At 36.4% G+C, this 16,041-nt stretch overlaps 1 protein-coding gene across 1 annotated transcript; it reads left to right on the top strand.

Moving 5' to 3' along the window:
- The first annotated feature begins 3,965 nt into the window (after positions 1–3,965).
- Positions 3,966–4,490, top strand: LOC107801156 (uncharacterized). Its single transcript, XM_016624440.1, has one exon. It carries the CDS (start codon positions 3,966–3,968, stop codon positions 4,488–4,490), a length of 525 nt encoding a protein of 174 aa, XP_016479926.1.
- The last annotated feature ends 11,551 nt before the right edge of the window (positions 4,491–16,041 follow it).

Genomic DNA, 16,041 nt, shown 5'->3' with positions numbered 1-16,041 from the left:
TAATCAGATTTACAACTGGTCGTTCAAAAATAGCCCAATTTCAAAAGTAATCGAAATTTAGCCACTTTTCATGTAAAGATAAATCTGAGCGAAAGCATTGTTCAGAACCTGAAAAATACGTCAGTATATTATACTGGAGTTCCAGCATAAATATGCTTGAACTCCAACATATTATACTGGAGTTCCAGCAAGTATAATTATCCAGTATAATATACTGGAGTTTGGAGCACCGGTGCTCCAATCTCCAGTATATTATACTGGAGTCAGCAAAGTATACTGGTCCAGCATAATATGCTGGAGTTCATACACAGGTGCACCGAACTCCAGTATATTATGCTGGATCGGTCTCTGTTGCAGCAAAATAGTGGCTATTTTTCATTGACTTCGTAAATGCTGGCTATTTTTGAATGACCAATTCGAAAACTGGCTATACCGTGCTATTTGTACGATAACAGTCCGTCATTAATAACACAGTTCAATCATTTAAAAGGGCATTTCATCTAAACAAGCCATCAAAATTTTCGATTTCCCGAGTGCTGATCTTAGGACCAGCCCATTAAGATAAATTTACAAGAAAATTTTGTACATGAATACTACTTATCTAGTCCCTTTATTCCAAAATATTTCTAGGTTGAGTGATGGTAGGCTGGAAACTCGTATTTTAGCATAGTATTGCACTCTAATTACTGTATTTTATATGTGTTTGAGCTTAAATAATAGTGAATTACACTTATTACGTGTTTATGCCTTGCAGGAAATGACCCCGAGCAATTAACGTAATTTGGAGCTAAATCAAACAAGTTGGAGCTTTGAAGTCTGAGTAGAAGCCCAAGAAATTAAGTCGGGATCACGTTCGGGGGTCGAGGACCAAGTTTGAATGTCAAAAAGTGGAAGAAACTATTTACTCTGAGAAAACCTCACAGCCGCACATGGCGTGACGCGGTTGTGTAAAACTGGGCTGCATGTCAAATGTCACCTCTCTAAACTTCCTCACAAGTGCACCGCACGCAGGAGTGTACAAATTTATTAGAGTTATTTCTAGTGTCGGGAAGGAAAGGGTAGTTTTGTCATGGCCCGTTCTTACATGGTATAAATACATCAAAAATACGTTTTTGAAGGGACTTTTGACCTACGAAAGATTGGAGAATCAACCAAGGCAAGAAGACTCAAGAATTCATCAAGATTTCAACCAACAATCGGTGAAATACAGGAGTTTGTATCTAATCATTAGCATTGATATTTTCTTTGTTTGTAAACCTTATTGAGATGACTTTTTCCATTGCTATGGACTAAATTCCATTAGGGTGTTGACAGATATGATGTTTTGATAACTTGATTGGGGATTCGATTCTTGACAATTGTTGTAATTAATTGATGGAGTTTTAATTCGTATTGGGAGTTATTTGTTATTTTGCTTAATCGAAAGAGGAGCTTGATATTAAATTTCTTTACATCTAATGCTCTAGTTTAAATTCGTGATTCAAATAGGTAATCGAAAGAGCCTCTTGAATTGTTAATCAAACTAGAAAATAGGAAAATATTCGTGAGAAATTACCCCTTAGACCATAACCATCATTTTATTCGTTGCAATTGTTTACCGTACTTCAATTGGATTAATTACTGAAATTAACGTTTAAACGGATGAGGAACATTAACTTCAAGTGTAATTTAACTATCTGTTGAATTCATGAGAATCAACAATATTATAAAGTGAATTAACTAAAGAATTGGATCGTGAGTCAATTGTCTTGCACCTATCTAGTCAATTACCCTTATTTCTCTTATTGATACTTTCTTGTTGCTCATCTACTATCTTTTGTGATCAATTGTTAACTGCTTAAATTTTTGTAAGTAATAATAATTGATAATCATCAAAGCAAGTGTTAATTTTCCTGTATAGAAATCAACTGAAGATTATTCGAACATTGTTTAAATCCAATCCTTGTGAAGATAATAATTAAACTATATTATCTTTGACTACGAGCAATAATTTGGTTTTGTATTTTGCGCTCGTCAAATTTTGGCGTTGTTGCCGAGTATTTGGAAATCAATAGTGTATAAAATATTTTTTAGTACTAATTCAGGAACCAATTTTTACTTTAATGTATTCACGTTTTCTCACTTGTGTGCAGGATATATGGTTGATTTCTATGGTGTATGACTCGATCTTCTCCAAAGGAAGTGATAACCTACAAACCAGAATTGGAGAAACACCTGCAACAACTGAGAAAAGAAAGAGAATTAACAGAAAATTTCTTAGGTCATACTTCGACTCAAGACAACATGGAAAACAAGGAGATTGATGGAGTAGACTTAGCTGCAAGAGAGGCAGCACAACAAGAAGTTGTACGGATAGCAGCTGAAGCTGCCTGGAGAGTTGCTGAGGAAACAATCGAAAATGATGGAGGTCGAAGATTCAATCTAAACCGACCCTTGGTTGAAGACCAGTTCGAGAATGCAACACCTAGTCCTAGAAGATCATTAGGTGACCATGCCATAACAGTCTAGAATCAAGGACTGTCAAGCGACAGACCTCTACCCATAGCAGCAAACAATTTCGAATTGAAGCAAGGCTTGGTTCAAACCATCCAAAACAACTACATCTTCAGAGGGAAGGAGAATGAAGATCCTAGCACTCACTTGATGGACTTTGAAGAAATCATGAACACCTTCTAGTATAATAGAGTATCAAAAGATGCAGTCTACTTAAAGGCATTCCTCTTTTTATTGAAAGATGACGCGAAACACTAGCACGTAGCTTACTCACATGGTCGATCAGAATATGGAAAGATATGACCAAAAAGTTTCTTGACAAGTACTTCTCAACTGCAAAAATAGGGAAATTCAGAAGGAAAATTCACATCTTCTGCCAGAAGGAGACATAAACGATTTTCGAAGCTTCAGAAAAATTCAAGGAGATAGTCAAAACGTGTCAGCACTTTGTGGATGCAACTCCAGAATTTTTGGGATGGACTGACACCTTCCTCGCGACGAACTTTGAATACTGCATGTGGAGGTCCACTAATGAAGAAAATTCCTGAAGAGGTTGTCTTAATCCTTGATGAATTATATAAGGATACTAACCAGTGGCGTGCTGAGTATAATAATAGAAGAAAATCAGTTGGGGTTCACAGGGTGGACTCTAATACATTCATGTAAGCCCATCGAGACAGTATAGCCAAGGAGATAAGAAAGCTGACATTGACCAAGGTACAGAGTGAGTCACAAACAGCCGGTCATTTTTTGTGAAATGAGACACCCTACAAATGAATGTCAAGCTTCAGCTAAGGAAGTCAATGTTGTGGCGAACTATAATAGGGAAAACTACCAAGGTGGGAAGAACTATAATACTATGGGTAAAAAACATCCAGGTTTTTCGTGGAGTTCACCTAGTAAGAGTTTGAACTCATGGCAGCAAAATAATCCTTGACCCTAGGGTCAAGGACCACTAGGTTTTTAGAACCAACAGAGGTAGCAATACCAGCCACAACAGTCAAATCAGTCTAGTATGAAAGATCTCATGAAGGCATTCATCAATAAAATAGATGAAAAATTTAAGACTCAGGGCACGACTATCCGAAATTTAAAAAGGCAAATGGGACAAATTGAAAATTTGTTATCTGAGAGGTCTCATGGGACTCAACCCTATGACACTGAAAAGAAACCAAAAGAAACAATCAAAGCTGTATTTTTAAGAAGTGAAAAAGCATTGGTTGACCTAGTGGTGAAAGCTAAACCCGAGGTGGTGAACAAGCAGACTGAGACACCAAAAGAGAAAAAGACTGAAGAGCAGAAAGGCCAAAGTAGTGGGGGTACAAAAGGAGATTGAAGAAAGTAGACGTATGGCAGCTCTACCATTCCCTCAAAAGATGAAGCGGGAAAAACTTGAAAAATACTTTGAGCAGTCCTTGGAGATGCACAAGCAACTTTATGTGAACATTCCCTTCATAGAGGTACTCATTTAGATGTCTGCTTATGCAAAGTTCTTGAAGGAAATCTTGTCTAGCAAGAGAAAATTGGAGGAGACAACAGTGGTCAAGCTGAATGCCTACTGCACTGCTATATTACAAAATAAAATTCCCCAAAATTGTGGGGACCTAGGGAGCTTTAACATACCATGCTCGTTGGGGAGTGAGAAATTCGACAAGTCTCTCTGTGATTCTGGTGCGTTTATAAATCTAATGCCTCTATCCATGTTCAAGAAACTGGAAGGGGGGCTTGAAGTGATCAAATCAGTACCAATGTCCCTACAACTGGCTGACCAGACCACCATTTTTCCTGAGGGAATCATTGATGATATTTTAGTTCGGGTGGATAGGTTTGTGTTTCCCGTAGACTTTATTGTAGTGGGTATGGAGGTGAACAAGGAGGTGCCTTTGATAACAATCAAAATGCAAGAACAAGAAATGAGACTTGAAAATCAAATAAAGAAAGGGAAGCAAGACACAAATATTGATGAGATATTAGTAATAACTATAATTAAATCCTAATCACGCCGAATACAATCAACAAAATCACCTACACTAATAGAATCCTCAAGAGGAAGACAAAACTCTTGCAAATTCTAGGGCTAGTTCAAAGGAAATCATAAGTCAACTTTCAAGCTCACAAAATATATAGCAATATTTAATATAGTCTAAGAAATGAAATATGACCCAATATTTTTTATTTATCCTAATGTCTATATAATGACTTTAATTGGGCTCTCCACTTGTAATTGGGCCTCTTCACATGAAATTGGGCCACCATCCATGAATATCATTTGGATGAAATTATAGAGTCTATTAAGCTTTTCCGAAAGATCATTCAAATCTTCCAACTTCATCAAATGTATCCCAATAATTTGAAGGCCCTTGGCTTGACTCCTAGTGAACGGTCTTGAAGGCATAGGCATAATGTGATCATCTTCCCCTTATTGAAAAAAATTCATCCTCGAATTTGTAACATCACCTACATCAAAACAAGACAAGTCACTAACATTGAAAATATCATGCGCTTGAAAATCATTAGGAAGATCAACTTTATAAGCATTTTCATTAGTTCTTTCAAGAATTTGAAAAGGTCCATCTCCTCTTGGTAGCAATTTGTTCTTTCTCTTGTGAGGGAACCTTTCTTTCCTAAAATACACCCACACCCATTCTCCGGGTTCAACACCATTTTATTTCTTCCTTTGTTGGCTTTGGTATATACCTTTTTGTTCATCTTTTCAAGTTGTTTCCTAACATTCTTGTGAGTTTTCTTCATGGCTCCGACTCTTGTCTTAGCATCTAAACTCACAACAACATCTTGAGACAAAGGAGTTAGATCCAAGTGAGTTAAAGGATTGGAACCATAAACATATTCAAAAGGAGACATACCAATAGATGAATGAATAGTCCTTTTATATGCAAATTCTACTGATGCCAATTGTTCCTCCCAAGAAGTAAGCTTTCCTTTAACCATGGCCCTAAGAATATTTCTTAATGACCTATTGACAGCTTAGGTTTGAACATTGGTTTGAGGATGACAAAAAGTAAAAAATAACAATTTAGTGTCAAGCTTACCCACAAACCCTTCCAAAAATGACTAAGAAACTTGAAATCCCTATCGCTAACAATAGTTTTTGAAATTTCATGCAACTTAAGCATATGATCAACAAATAAAGTAGAAATATAGGTAGCATCATCACTTTTATGATATGATATAAAATGTGCCATTTTAGAAAATCTATCAACTACCACACAATACTATCTCCACCTTTCCTAGTCCTAGGCAAACCAAGAACAAAATTCATAGAAATATCAAACCAAGGAGCATTAGAAATAGGTAATGGAGTATACAAACCAAAAGGACATACCTTAGACTTAGCTTGCTTGCACTCAACATATTGATCACATACTTTATCTACGTCAACTTTCATCTTAAGCCAATAAAAGTGCTCTTTTAATATTCTAAAGTCTTAGGGACTTCAAAATGTCCCATTAAACCACTACTATATGCCTCTCTAACAAGCATTTCTCTCCAAGAGGACCTAGGCACACAAAACCTACTTTCTCTAAATAGGAATCCATCAAACTTATGAAATCTCTTTTATCTTTCTACTTTGGCTAATTCATTATCCTTCTCTTCCTTCCCTTGCTTATCATGGTATGCATCATCTAACCTATAAGGTTTCTTATGTGCCTCAACTTAATCACATTTAACATAAAGCTCATTAATGTTATGATCACTAAGATAAAGTTCTCTTAGGCTCTCAAATTGCATTAACTTAGAAGTCAAAGTGTTCATTAAAATAAACCCCCTAGAAAGAACATCCGTGACCACATTATCTTTGCCATTCACATATGAAAATTGCTCAATAAACTCTGCCCATTTAGCATATCTCTTGTTTAATTTACTTTGGCTCTTAAGGTGCTTCAAAAATTCATGGCCAATTTTAATCACAAACTCCCTATGCCAAAGGTATTGTTTCCAATTTGATAAAGCTCTAACTAAGGCATACAACTCCTTATCATATGTAGAATAGTTCAAGCACGCCCCTCTAAGTTTCTCACTAAAGTAGACTATGGGTTGTTGATCTTGCATTAAAACTGCTCCTATACCTACTCCACTACCATCACACTCAATTTCAAAAGTCTTTTCAAAATTAGGAAGTTGAAGAAGTAGTGCCTTGCTAAATTTATCTTTCCCCCAAACAAAGGTCTTATCTTTCTTGATTACTCGGGTCAACGGTGCGGCTATGGTGCTAAAGTTCTTAACAAAACTTCTATAGAAACTAGTCAACTCATGAAAGCTCCTAACGTCCCCAATAGACTTAGGTATGGACCAACTCATAATGACTTTTACTGTAAAATCATCAACTTCCTACACCCTTAGAACTCACAACAAAACCAAGAAAGACCACTTTATCAACACAAAAAGTACACTTTTCAAATTACCAAACAATCTTTCCTTTCTAAGAGCATTTTTTTCAAGCGCTCAACATGCTCTTCAAGTAACTTTGAATACACCAAAATATTATCGAAGTAAACTACAACAAACTTTCCCATAAAGTGTTTCATCACATGGTTCATAAACCTCATAAAATTGCTAGGTGTATTAGAAAGTTCAAAAGGCATAACCATCCATTCATACAATCCAAATTTAGTTTTAAAAGCGATTTTCTCCTCATCGCCGGGTTTTATTCTTATTTGATGATAATCTCTTCTAAAGTCAATTTTAGAAAAGATAAGAGAGCCACTCAATTCATCAAGCCTAGGTATAGGATGACAATACTTTACCGTGATTTTATTGATAGCCTTACAATCAACGCACATTCTATAACTTCCATCTTTGAGTGGCTCAACCTCTCTCAAAGTATCTTGATGACTATCTAACAAACTCACTTTTTATTTCCCTCTAGGCTCACTCTTATTTTATAAAAGTGAAACATTTCCCTCTTTTTCACTTTTTTTCTCTCTTGAAGTGCCACTCTACTCACTTTTTTCCTCTATTGAAGTATCACTCTTTTTTTTCTCTTTTGCTCACTCTTTGGTTTTTTCCTCAATTCTCTCTTTTTTTTAATAATCTTCACTCACTTGAAATGGTGTCAGACGTAAAAGAGTAAATTTATGTCCATCTTTAATAAGAGAGTACTTATTTGTTCTTCCATCATGCTTTACTTCTCTATCATATTGCCAAGGTCGACCTAAAAGCAAATTACAAGCTTGCATTGGCACTACATCACACCAAACTTCATCATGATACTTTTCGATCTTGAACTTTATTAATACTAGCTTTGTCACTTTGAATTACGCACACTCATTTAAGCATTGTAGTCTATATGATACAGGATGCTTCCTTGTATGCAAATTGAATTGCTCTACCAAAGATGCACTTGCCACATTTTCACAACTTCCATTATCAGTTATCATTGATCAAACATCTCCCATAATCTTGCATCTAGCATGAAAAAGATTCCCCCTTTGATCTAATTCTTCCTTAGCAAGTTCACCCATAAATCTTCTTACTACCAAGTAGCGCTTGAGGTCTTCTTCTTCGCACTCTCCATGGTCACTGTCACCTTCCTCTTCAACATCTTCACCATGGTCACTATCTCTCGTTTGATATCCTCCATCTTCCATTGAAATGATAACTCTCCAGTTTGGACAATCTCTCATGTACTAACCAAGGCCATGACACTTATGTCACCTAATATTAGTAGGAGTCTTGTATTGAGTATTATTTCCTCCTTTTTTAGCCTCCACCTTAGGTTGGATCTTTCAACTTGATTTTTGAAATCTTATTTAGTCTCTTTAGGCTTGTCCCAATGGCTTAAAATATTTTCAAGTCTCTTTTCCCTTGCTCAATGAAGAAGTAGTGCTCTTGGACTTGTAGCTTTTCTCACTCTTAAGCCCCTTTTCAACTCTCAAAGCCGCTTGGTAAACATCCTCTAAGTAATCATACTTGTGCAACCTTATAGGAGAAGAAATTTCCTTGTTCAACCCCTCAAGGAATCTTGGAACAATAAGATCCTCTCTATCATGAAAGTTGGCTTGCAATCTTCTCTTCTCAAACTCTTCATAGAATTCATCAATATTCTTACTACATTTCCTCAAAGTATAGAATTTTGAAAGAATGCCTTCTTGAAAGTAATCCAGTACAAACCTTTTCTTTATGACACCTTTCATTTCATCCCAAGTAGTAATAGGATCAAGTAGTCGTTGTTCCTTTGCCTCTTATAAGATTCCCACCAAGTAGAGGCAAATCCCTCAAATTGGGTGATGACATACTATGCACATTGTTAACTTGGAAGATGTTTTTACTCTTGATTACCCGATCCAAGTATTTATTCGGGTCACTACTTCCTTTGAAAGGTGGAACAGTAATCTTGATGGTGTTCAACCATCTTTCATGCTCATCATAGTTGTATCTTGGTTGTCAATAAACTTTCCAAACTTGTTGTCTCATTACATTTTGAGCATCATCTTCTTCTTCCTCAATATTGATGTTCTTTTCTTGTGGTGATTGGTGATTTTGTGGATTGATTTTGTTGCCTTTGGAGTTGATTGTCATAGAATAGAATTCCTTTGCATAAGTAGCTTGAGCATGGATCCCTTGTTGCATTAGATTAGGATCCAAAGGAGTAGAATGAGTTATTGGAGAAGCACTACTTCCAACACCTTATTGATGTGGAAGAGTTCCACTCTTCAAGGAGTTCACCTTTTCCTCTTGAACTTGCATCCTATTCTCCATATTTGTGAACCTTCAATTAATCATATCAAATCTCTTCATCATGGCCTCAAACATTTTTTCTATGTTGTTGGAATATCCCTCACCCAAATTGAACTTTCCTACAAAATGAACAAACAAGTCCATAAAGTAAGTTTCACATATGGATCTTAATCTTCGAAATATTCGAGCAGTGTTTTGATGACGTTTCTCAGCTCCAACTAGTATCAACCAATTGATTTCATCACACCAAAATTCAAAACTTTAACAACTTCAAGGAATTCGAATTTTTGGTTTCAAATCTAGTTTCTCCAAGTGGGTATTGCAGTTCTTTATGAAATTTTTTTTAGCAAGCTACAAAACCCACACAAAGATTCAAAAACAATATTTTTCAAGGCACAAGGTAATTAAATGCTTATGTTGATCTCCAATAGCAAGCAGTGAACTCAAAGACCAAACAAATGAAACTCTTTCTTTCTTTTCTACTTGGGAACATTTTTTTTATGGTTCAAAATTAGAGAAAAAATTAAGTATTAAAATACCCAATTATCCAAAGCTCTTGATACCAAATGATAACAACTAAAATGCAAGGTCAAGAAATGGGACTTGAAAAGCAATAAAGAAAGGGAAGCAAGACACAAATATTGATGAGATATAAGAAATAACTAGAATTAAATCATAATTACCCCCAATAAAATCAACAAAAGCGCCTACACCTTCAAGCTCATAAAATATATAGCAATATTCAATATAGTCTAAGAAATGAAAGATGACCTAATATTTTCTATTTATACTAAGGTATATATAATGACTAAAAATACCCGTAGGTGCTTGGGCTCTCCACTTGTAATTGGGCCTCTTTACATGAACTTGGGCCACCATCTTTGAATATCATTTTGATAAAATTGTAGACTCTATTAGGCTTTTCCAAAAGACCATTCAAATCTTCCAACTTAATCAAATGCATCCCAATAATTTGAAGGTCCTTGGCTTGACTCCTAGTGAACGGTCTTGAAGGCATAGGCATAATGTGATAAGCCTCGAATTCTAGGAAGACCAATTTTATGTACATGTAGATCTATCCTTGAATCTATGTGGGGAAGCTTATCTCGGAATGGGCAATGAAAAAGTGGTGTTCCAAATGAAGAGGATGATGAAATACCCCAGTGATGAGGCATCTGCCTGCTCGGGTTCAAGCTAGATGTTGTTGGGGAATTGACTGAAAAAATATAAGTTTGACAAGCTTGTGGGAGATACTCTAGAGAGGTGTATTACTCGGTCTATAACAGTGGAGGATGAAGATCCTGAAATAAAGAAAGAATGTTGAAGTTTTTGAAACTGAGGATCAAGTGGTTGATGAGGAGGAACTAAAAGAGGAGGCTTCTAAGGCTAGTGTGGAATTGAAAGTCCTCCATACTCACTTGAAATATGCTTTTCTTGAAAATAACAATTTTTCTGTGATTATTTATGCTTACTTGATAGGTACACAAGAGCAAAAACTGGTGGAACCGCTAAAAAAGTACAAGAAGGCCATTGGCTAGAGTATAGCTGATATTTAAGGAATCGGTCCAATCATTTGCATGCACAAAATTCTGCTGAAAGAAAATAGCAAGCAGTGGTGCAGTCGTAACTCAACTTGAACAAAAATTTGGAGGAGGTGTCGCGCCCCGTTTTTCCTTCTCGGAGTCCGGGTTTCGACATTCATTGGGAACAACTCGTTTCCTTTTGGGAATTGGGTATTTGAAGAGTCGCCACCTAATGGATTAAGGTGCGTTAGGGCACCCAGAGCAATTAACTCATGTAACCAGTTTGCATTACCAGAGATTAGGGTAAGAGCTCGAAATAACCTTGAGGGGAAGGTGTTAGGCACCCCTCATGGTCCACAATGGTGGGTCCCGACCGAACTTAGTTATGTGAATCAATCATTACTTTATAGAATTTCATGACTTAATATTGCTATTTATAGTTATATTAGGTTCAAATTATTTCACAAATGGCAAGATTTATACATTTTGGTCACAATTGCAATAATTTTGCAATTATAGCCCATGTGCACATTATTACATTATTTTTTTTACAAAAATAGCACATTGTATTTTTTCTAAATATGTAGTTATTTTTTAAAAATATTTCTATGCATGAAAATTATTTTTATAATCTGTTAATTATTTTATAAAATATTTTTATCAATTATTTGAGTATTTAACAAATAGACTTTTTAATTTCTCTAATTTTTCGGAACTAACCCTTTTAATACCAGCCCAAACCCCTTAATAATACCATCCTAATTCACCCTAAGCCCAATCTGCACCTACCCAACCCAAACCCCCATCAAATAGTGGCCGTTGATCCTTTAGATCAACGGTCTACATTAAAACTTACCTTATTAACCTCTAAACCAACCCTAAACCCCTTTATTCCGCTTGGACCGCCGTCATCATCTCCCTAACCTCACTAATTCTCTCTCGATCTATGCCTAACCCTAATCGCCGTCACCAGCGAAGAGCTCCTATCTATAGAGATTCAGAGTATTCTCCGACCATTACCAATCGTGTATGCTTCCTGGTTGTTTGATTTCATGGATCCTTAGAAGAATCTCATGGATATTCGACCTAGTTCTTGCCTGAAACTTGTTTAATGGTCTGTCTAAGGCCTTTCTCGTTTGTGAGTACAAATTTCCTCCTATTTTAGTTTGAATCTATGGGTTTTTGACCAAGTTTCTTTATCTCTGCTGTTTTGAAAACCCTAGTTTTGCAACTACTCGAATCCGTTTTGATCTTTGTAGATCTGAAACGGTTCGAGTATTTTCTGGTGTTTTCCCTTGAAAATCCTTTGTTTTAGTTAACTTCTTTGATTTTATTCACTCTTTCTGAAATTAGGGTTCTTCCCAGACTTCTTTTCAAGAGGTTTTTCTGCTTTTAAATGTTTAATCTAGTCATCTCTTTACGTGTTTGGTTAATTTTTGCATGTATGCTCGAACCCTAGATGTTTCTGATGGTAATATTGATTTCTTCAATTTTTTCATTTATTATGTTTATTTCTGTGAACCACTCGTATTAACTGATTCTATTTAGGGATATGAGTGATTTTCCTGTTAAATCTAGTATTCTTTGGGATTTTTTTGATGAATTGATTTCTATTTAGGGAGAATGGACAATTCTTTCCTGTTAAAATCCGTATTTTCCTAAATTTTTACTTGTTTCCCTATTTTGATTAATTATACTTGCCTTAATTAGTTATCAGTAGTTTGGGAATTTGATGGACTCCTTATATGGTATGGTGTTGATTTATTACCTTATTTGAGTCCCAGCTCTAACCGTTAACCGACTCTCCCCAATTAAAGGGGCCGTTTCCGGATTTCTCAATTGGAATTGATTCCATAATTGGTTGATTGCTTCAAATTGATTGAACTATGATTCTCTTTACCTTATTTATTTTACTCCCTAAAGTGCTATATAAGCACTCTCATTCTGCTCCTTCAACACACGAACAGTAGTTCAGAATACACACACATACATTCAAACTCTCTCTTCTCTCTTTGCTACTTTTGCTGACTATGGGTCTAGCCAGCTGAAAGCCAAGGCTAGTAGTGGAATTGCACCTGTTTTTCACATTCTGCATTTTCTTCTTTAACTGGTATGTCTCTAGTTAGATTTTGAAACTCAACTTTATGTGTTCCGTGTATATACACCTATGCTTGTTCATGTACTAGTTATTCAATTTGTTTCTCTGTTTGTTGTTATTAAGTATGCCTAAATTCTGCCTTATGTATAATCAGCATGTCTAACTTCATTTAGTTCTTTGATATTTGTCCAGCATGTTTACTTAGTTCCCTTACCCCCTCCCTTTAATTGGTATGACTATGTTAGCTACTTAGTTTTCTATTGCATTCAATTGGTCCTGATTGTGTCCAATTTTGTTCAAAACACATCTTTGTCTTCAACATGATTTTGCTACATTCTTTCTCTATGTCTTAACTGTCTATTACCATGAATAACTTGTTTAGTAGACTCTTAGTTGTTCTGTACATTTGTTGTATTAAATGTTTCCTTATTTATGAAATTTCAACCTTATATGTTCCCAATCCCCTTCACCCCTGTTTGTAAGTCTACTTGTTTAGTGAATCTGGGTATTCTATGATCAATTGGGTTGTTTGCTGAGTATGCTTTCCTCAAAATGATTTCAAAACTATTGCTCCTACTCCTAGTATTCTTCTCAAAATTGGTCACTCCTAGCATCTTTAAGAACTGTTTTCCATTTTTGAATCTTTTCCCTACACTGTTTTACTAAGTCTTTTAACACCATGTCAAGCACTCACACCCTAGACTATTAAGTTCTGCCCCTCTAGTGTGTATACTGCTTAGGTATCCTAGAGATCTCTCTGAACTCTGGCATACCAAGGCTGGCCCTTCCACACTGCTTATAACCAATCCTCATTTGAGAAAGGTCTTGGTGTGAGAACTGCCCAGGATCCTTGAGGTCCTTAGGGAAATCTGACACATCAAGACACATATTATTAGCTGCAAGATCTTTGGCTTCTAAGACTCTATTGAAGGCCTGACATTCTCAGATTTACTTTGGGCCTGATTTATGCTCCCTATAGTATAGTTTAATTTACTTATGTAATTCATTTGATCCTGATCTGTAATAATATTATTTGTAAATAGATATTGGGGTAATTAGTAAAAAGAGGGGTTCGTATATAATTCTTGCTTTGGGTTTATATTGTGATAGAAATCATGTTTTAGGTCTATATGCTATGTTACTTACATTAGAACATGTCATAGGTCAATGTTCTTTGCATTAGAAATCCTACCTTAGGATGTTCACATTTACTGCCTTTGCATATTAGAAAACATGTTATAGTTCATCACTTCATTTATTATTTTGCATAATTTGTTATCACCTGCAAATCATGTCATTAAAATATTGCTGTAATCACGCTTGATAAAATGACCATCTAGAAATCCTGCCTTAGGACTCTGTTTGCATTTGCTTCAGATCGCATCTATGTTGTTTAAATGAATGACTGTCTGAATAAAAGGTTTTAAAACGAACCAACATAGATATTATGTTCTAGTATAAACATGCATGAAATCAGTTCTGTAACATTAATCACCTAATTTCGTATGCCTATAGGATTGAACGACTTCAAGTTGTCCTAACCAATTCCCAGAATTATGATTGCATACAGACCCACGCCTAGGCAAGCCTTAGGTAATTAATGGTCTTATAACTGTGAAATCAGGCTCTAGTTATGTGTGAAATTGTCACAGGCTACAAAATTAATAGGCACTGATTAAGGTTCTGCCACTTTGCTTTTGAACAAAATGCTGCATATTTTGTGTTTGTGATTTTCATCTAGATACCATTTTCTAGGACTTTCTTAATTTCTTTAAAATTAGTTGTTTGAGACGTGCTATGTATCTGTTTATGTGTAGAGGTAAAACATGATTCCTAATTGCTTTCCTATTTGACAGTCCTATGTGTTCTTTATTGTCGCTTAGGTTTTACCTTTTAAATACCTTAGGGGTGTCTAGAACTACCTAAGTATAGAGGTCCTAAACACCTCCGGGGCCACAAGGAAGGGATGGGTAAAGCACGCTTAGAGTTCGTTAATTAAACTCGCTTATATAACCACTAAGGAGAGGGTAATGGGTAGTAAAAGGATATGATGACCTGTGCGCTAATGCCACGTGTAACCCCTCTAGTTGAGAAAGGCTTACCGGGTATTGTACAGATGTGATCCTATAGACTAACCAACATAGGACTTCCCTTCCTCAATTTATGTATGTATGCTTGGACTGTTCAAACTTCCCTAACTCAAATATGTGTGCCTAGACTGTCTAAACTTTCTTGATCATATATGTGTGCTTAGACTGCATAAACTACCCTTATTTGCAAATGTGTGCTTAGACCGCTTACATGTTATGCCTTTAGACAATGACACCTTTGGACAAGTTGGCGATATTTCAGCCCATGATATGTAATAATATGATGCTAAAATTAACAAGACAAGGCTTAGTCTTGTGAGGTTGAGGGTAGAGCTTAGCCCGAAAGAGGAGCAAATAGATAGTGCTGGAATAGAGCAACATTTATGCAAGGAGGGACAATGCTCAGTCCCATGAGAAGGCAATGCTTAGCCTTATGCAAAATGGAGACAGAGCTTAGTTTCATGCAAGATGCTGGACATGGCTTAGTCCCATACAGATGGAAGGCAGCGCTTAGCCTTATGCAAATATGGAGGCATGGCTTAGCCTCATGCAAGGTTCGGGACAGGTCTTAGTCCCATGCAAATGGAAGGCAGAGCTTAGCCTTATACAAATATGGAGGCAGGGCTTAGCCTCATGCAAATATGGAGGCATGGCTTAGCCTCATGCAAGGAAGGCAGAGCTTAGCCTTATGCAAATATGGAGGCAGGGCTTAGCCTCATGCAAGGTTCGGGACAAGGCTTAGTCCCATGCAAATGGAAGGCAGAGCTTAGCCTTGTGCAAATATGGAGGCAGGGCTTAGCCTCATGCAAGGTTTGGAACAGGGCTTAGTCCCATGCAAATGGAAGGCAGAGCTTAGCCTTATGAAAATATGTAGGCAGGGCTTAGCCTCATACAAGGTTTGGGACATGGCTTAGTCCCATGCAGAGAATATGTAGCGAATAAGAGTAGAATATTTCTTAGCTGGAGATATATTCAGTGTCTGGTGGCCCGATTGATAGTGATTTGCTCCGTGTATGTATATTTGCGAATGCTACTGCTACGTCAGATGTGCCTGCACTCAAAGAAAAATTGTAAGTTTTGTAAGGGAAGGTTGATTTGTGCCTTCATCTGCTGGCCTCACTCTTCCGTTCTGGATGCC

The sequence above is a fragment of the Nicotiana tabacum genome, chromosome 12, assembly GCF_000715075.1.
Source record: "Nicotiana tabacum cultivar K326 chromosome 12, ASM71507v2, whole genome shotgun sequence".
In the NCBI taxonomy this organism is placed as follows: domain Eukaryota; kingdom Viridiplantae; phylum Streptophyta; class Magnoliopsida; order Solanales; family Solanaceae; genus Nicotiana; species Nicotiana tabacum.
Note: the sequence above shows the minus strand (reverse complement) of the source record. Positions and strands in the feature narration are given on the sequence as shown.

Excerpts from the sequence above, each read along its gene's own strand:
- LOC107801156 (XM_016624440.1), top strand. The coding sequence starts at position 3,966 with ATGTCTGCTTATGCAAAGTTCTTGAAGGAAATCTTGTCTAGCAAGAGA.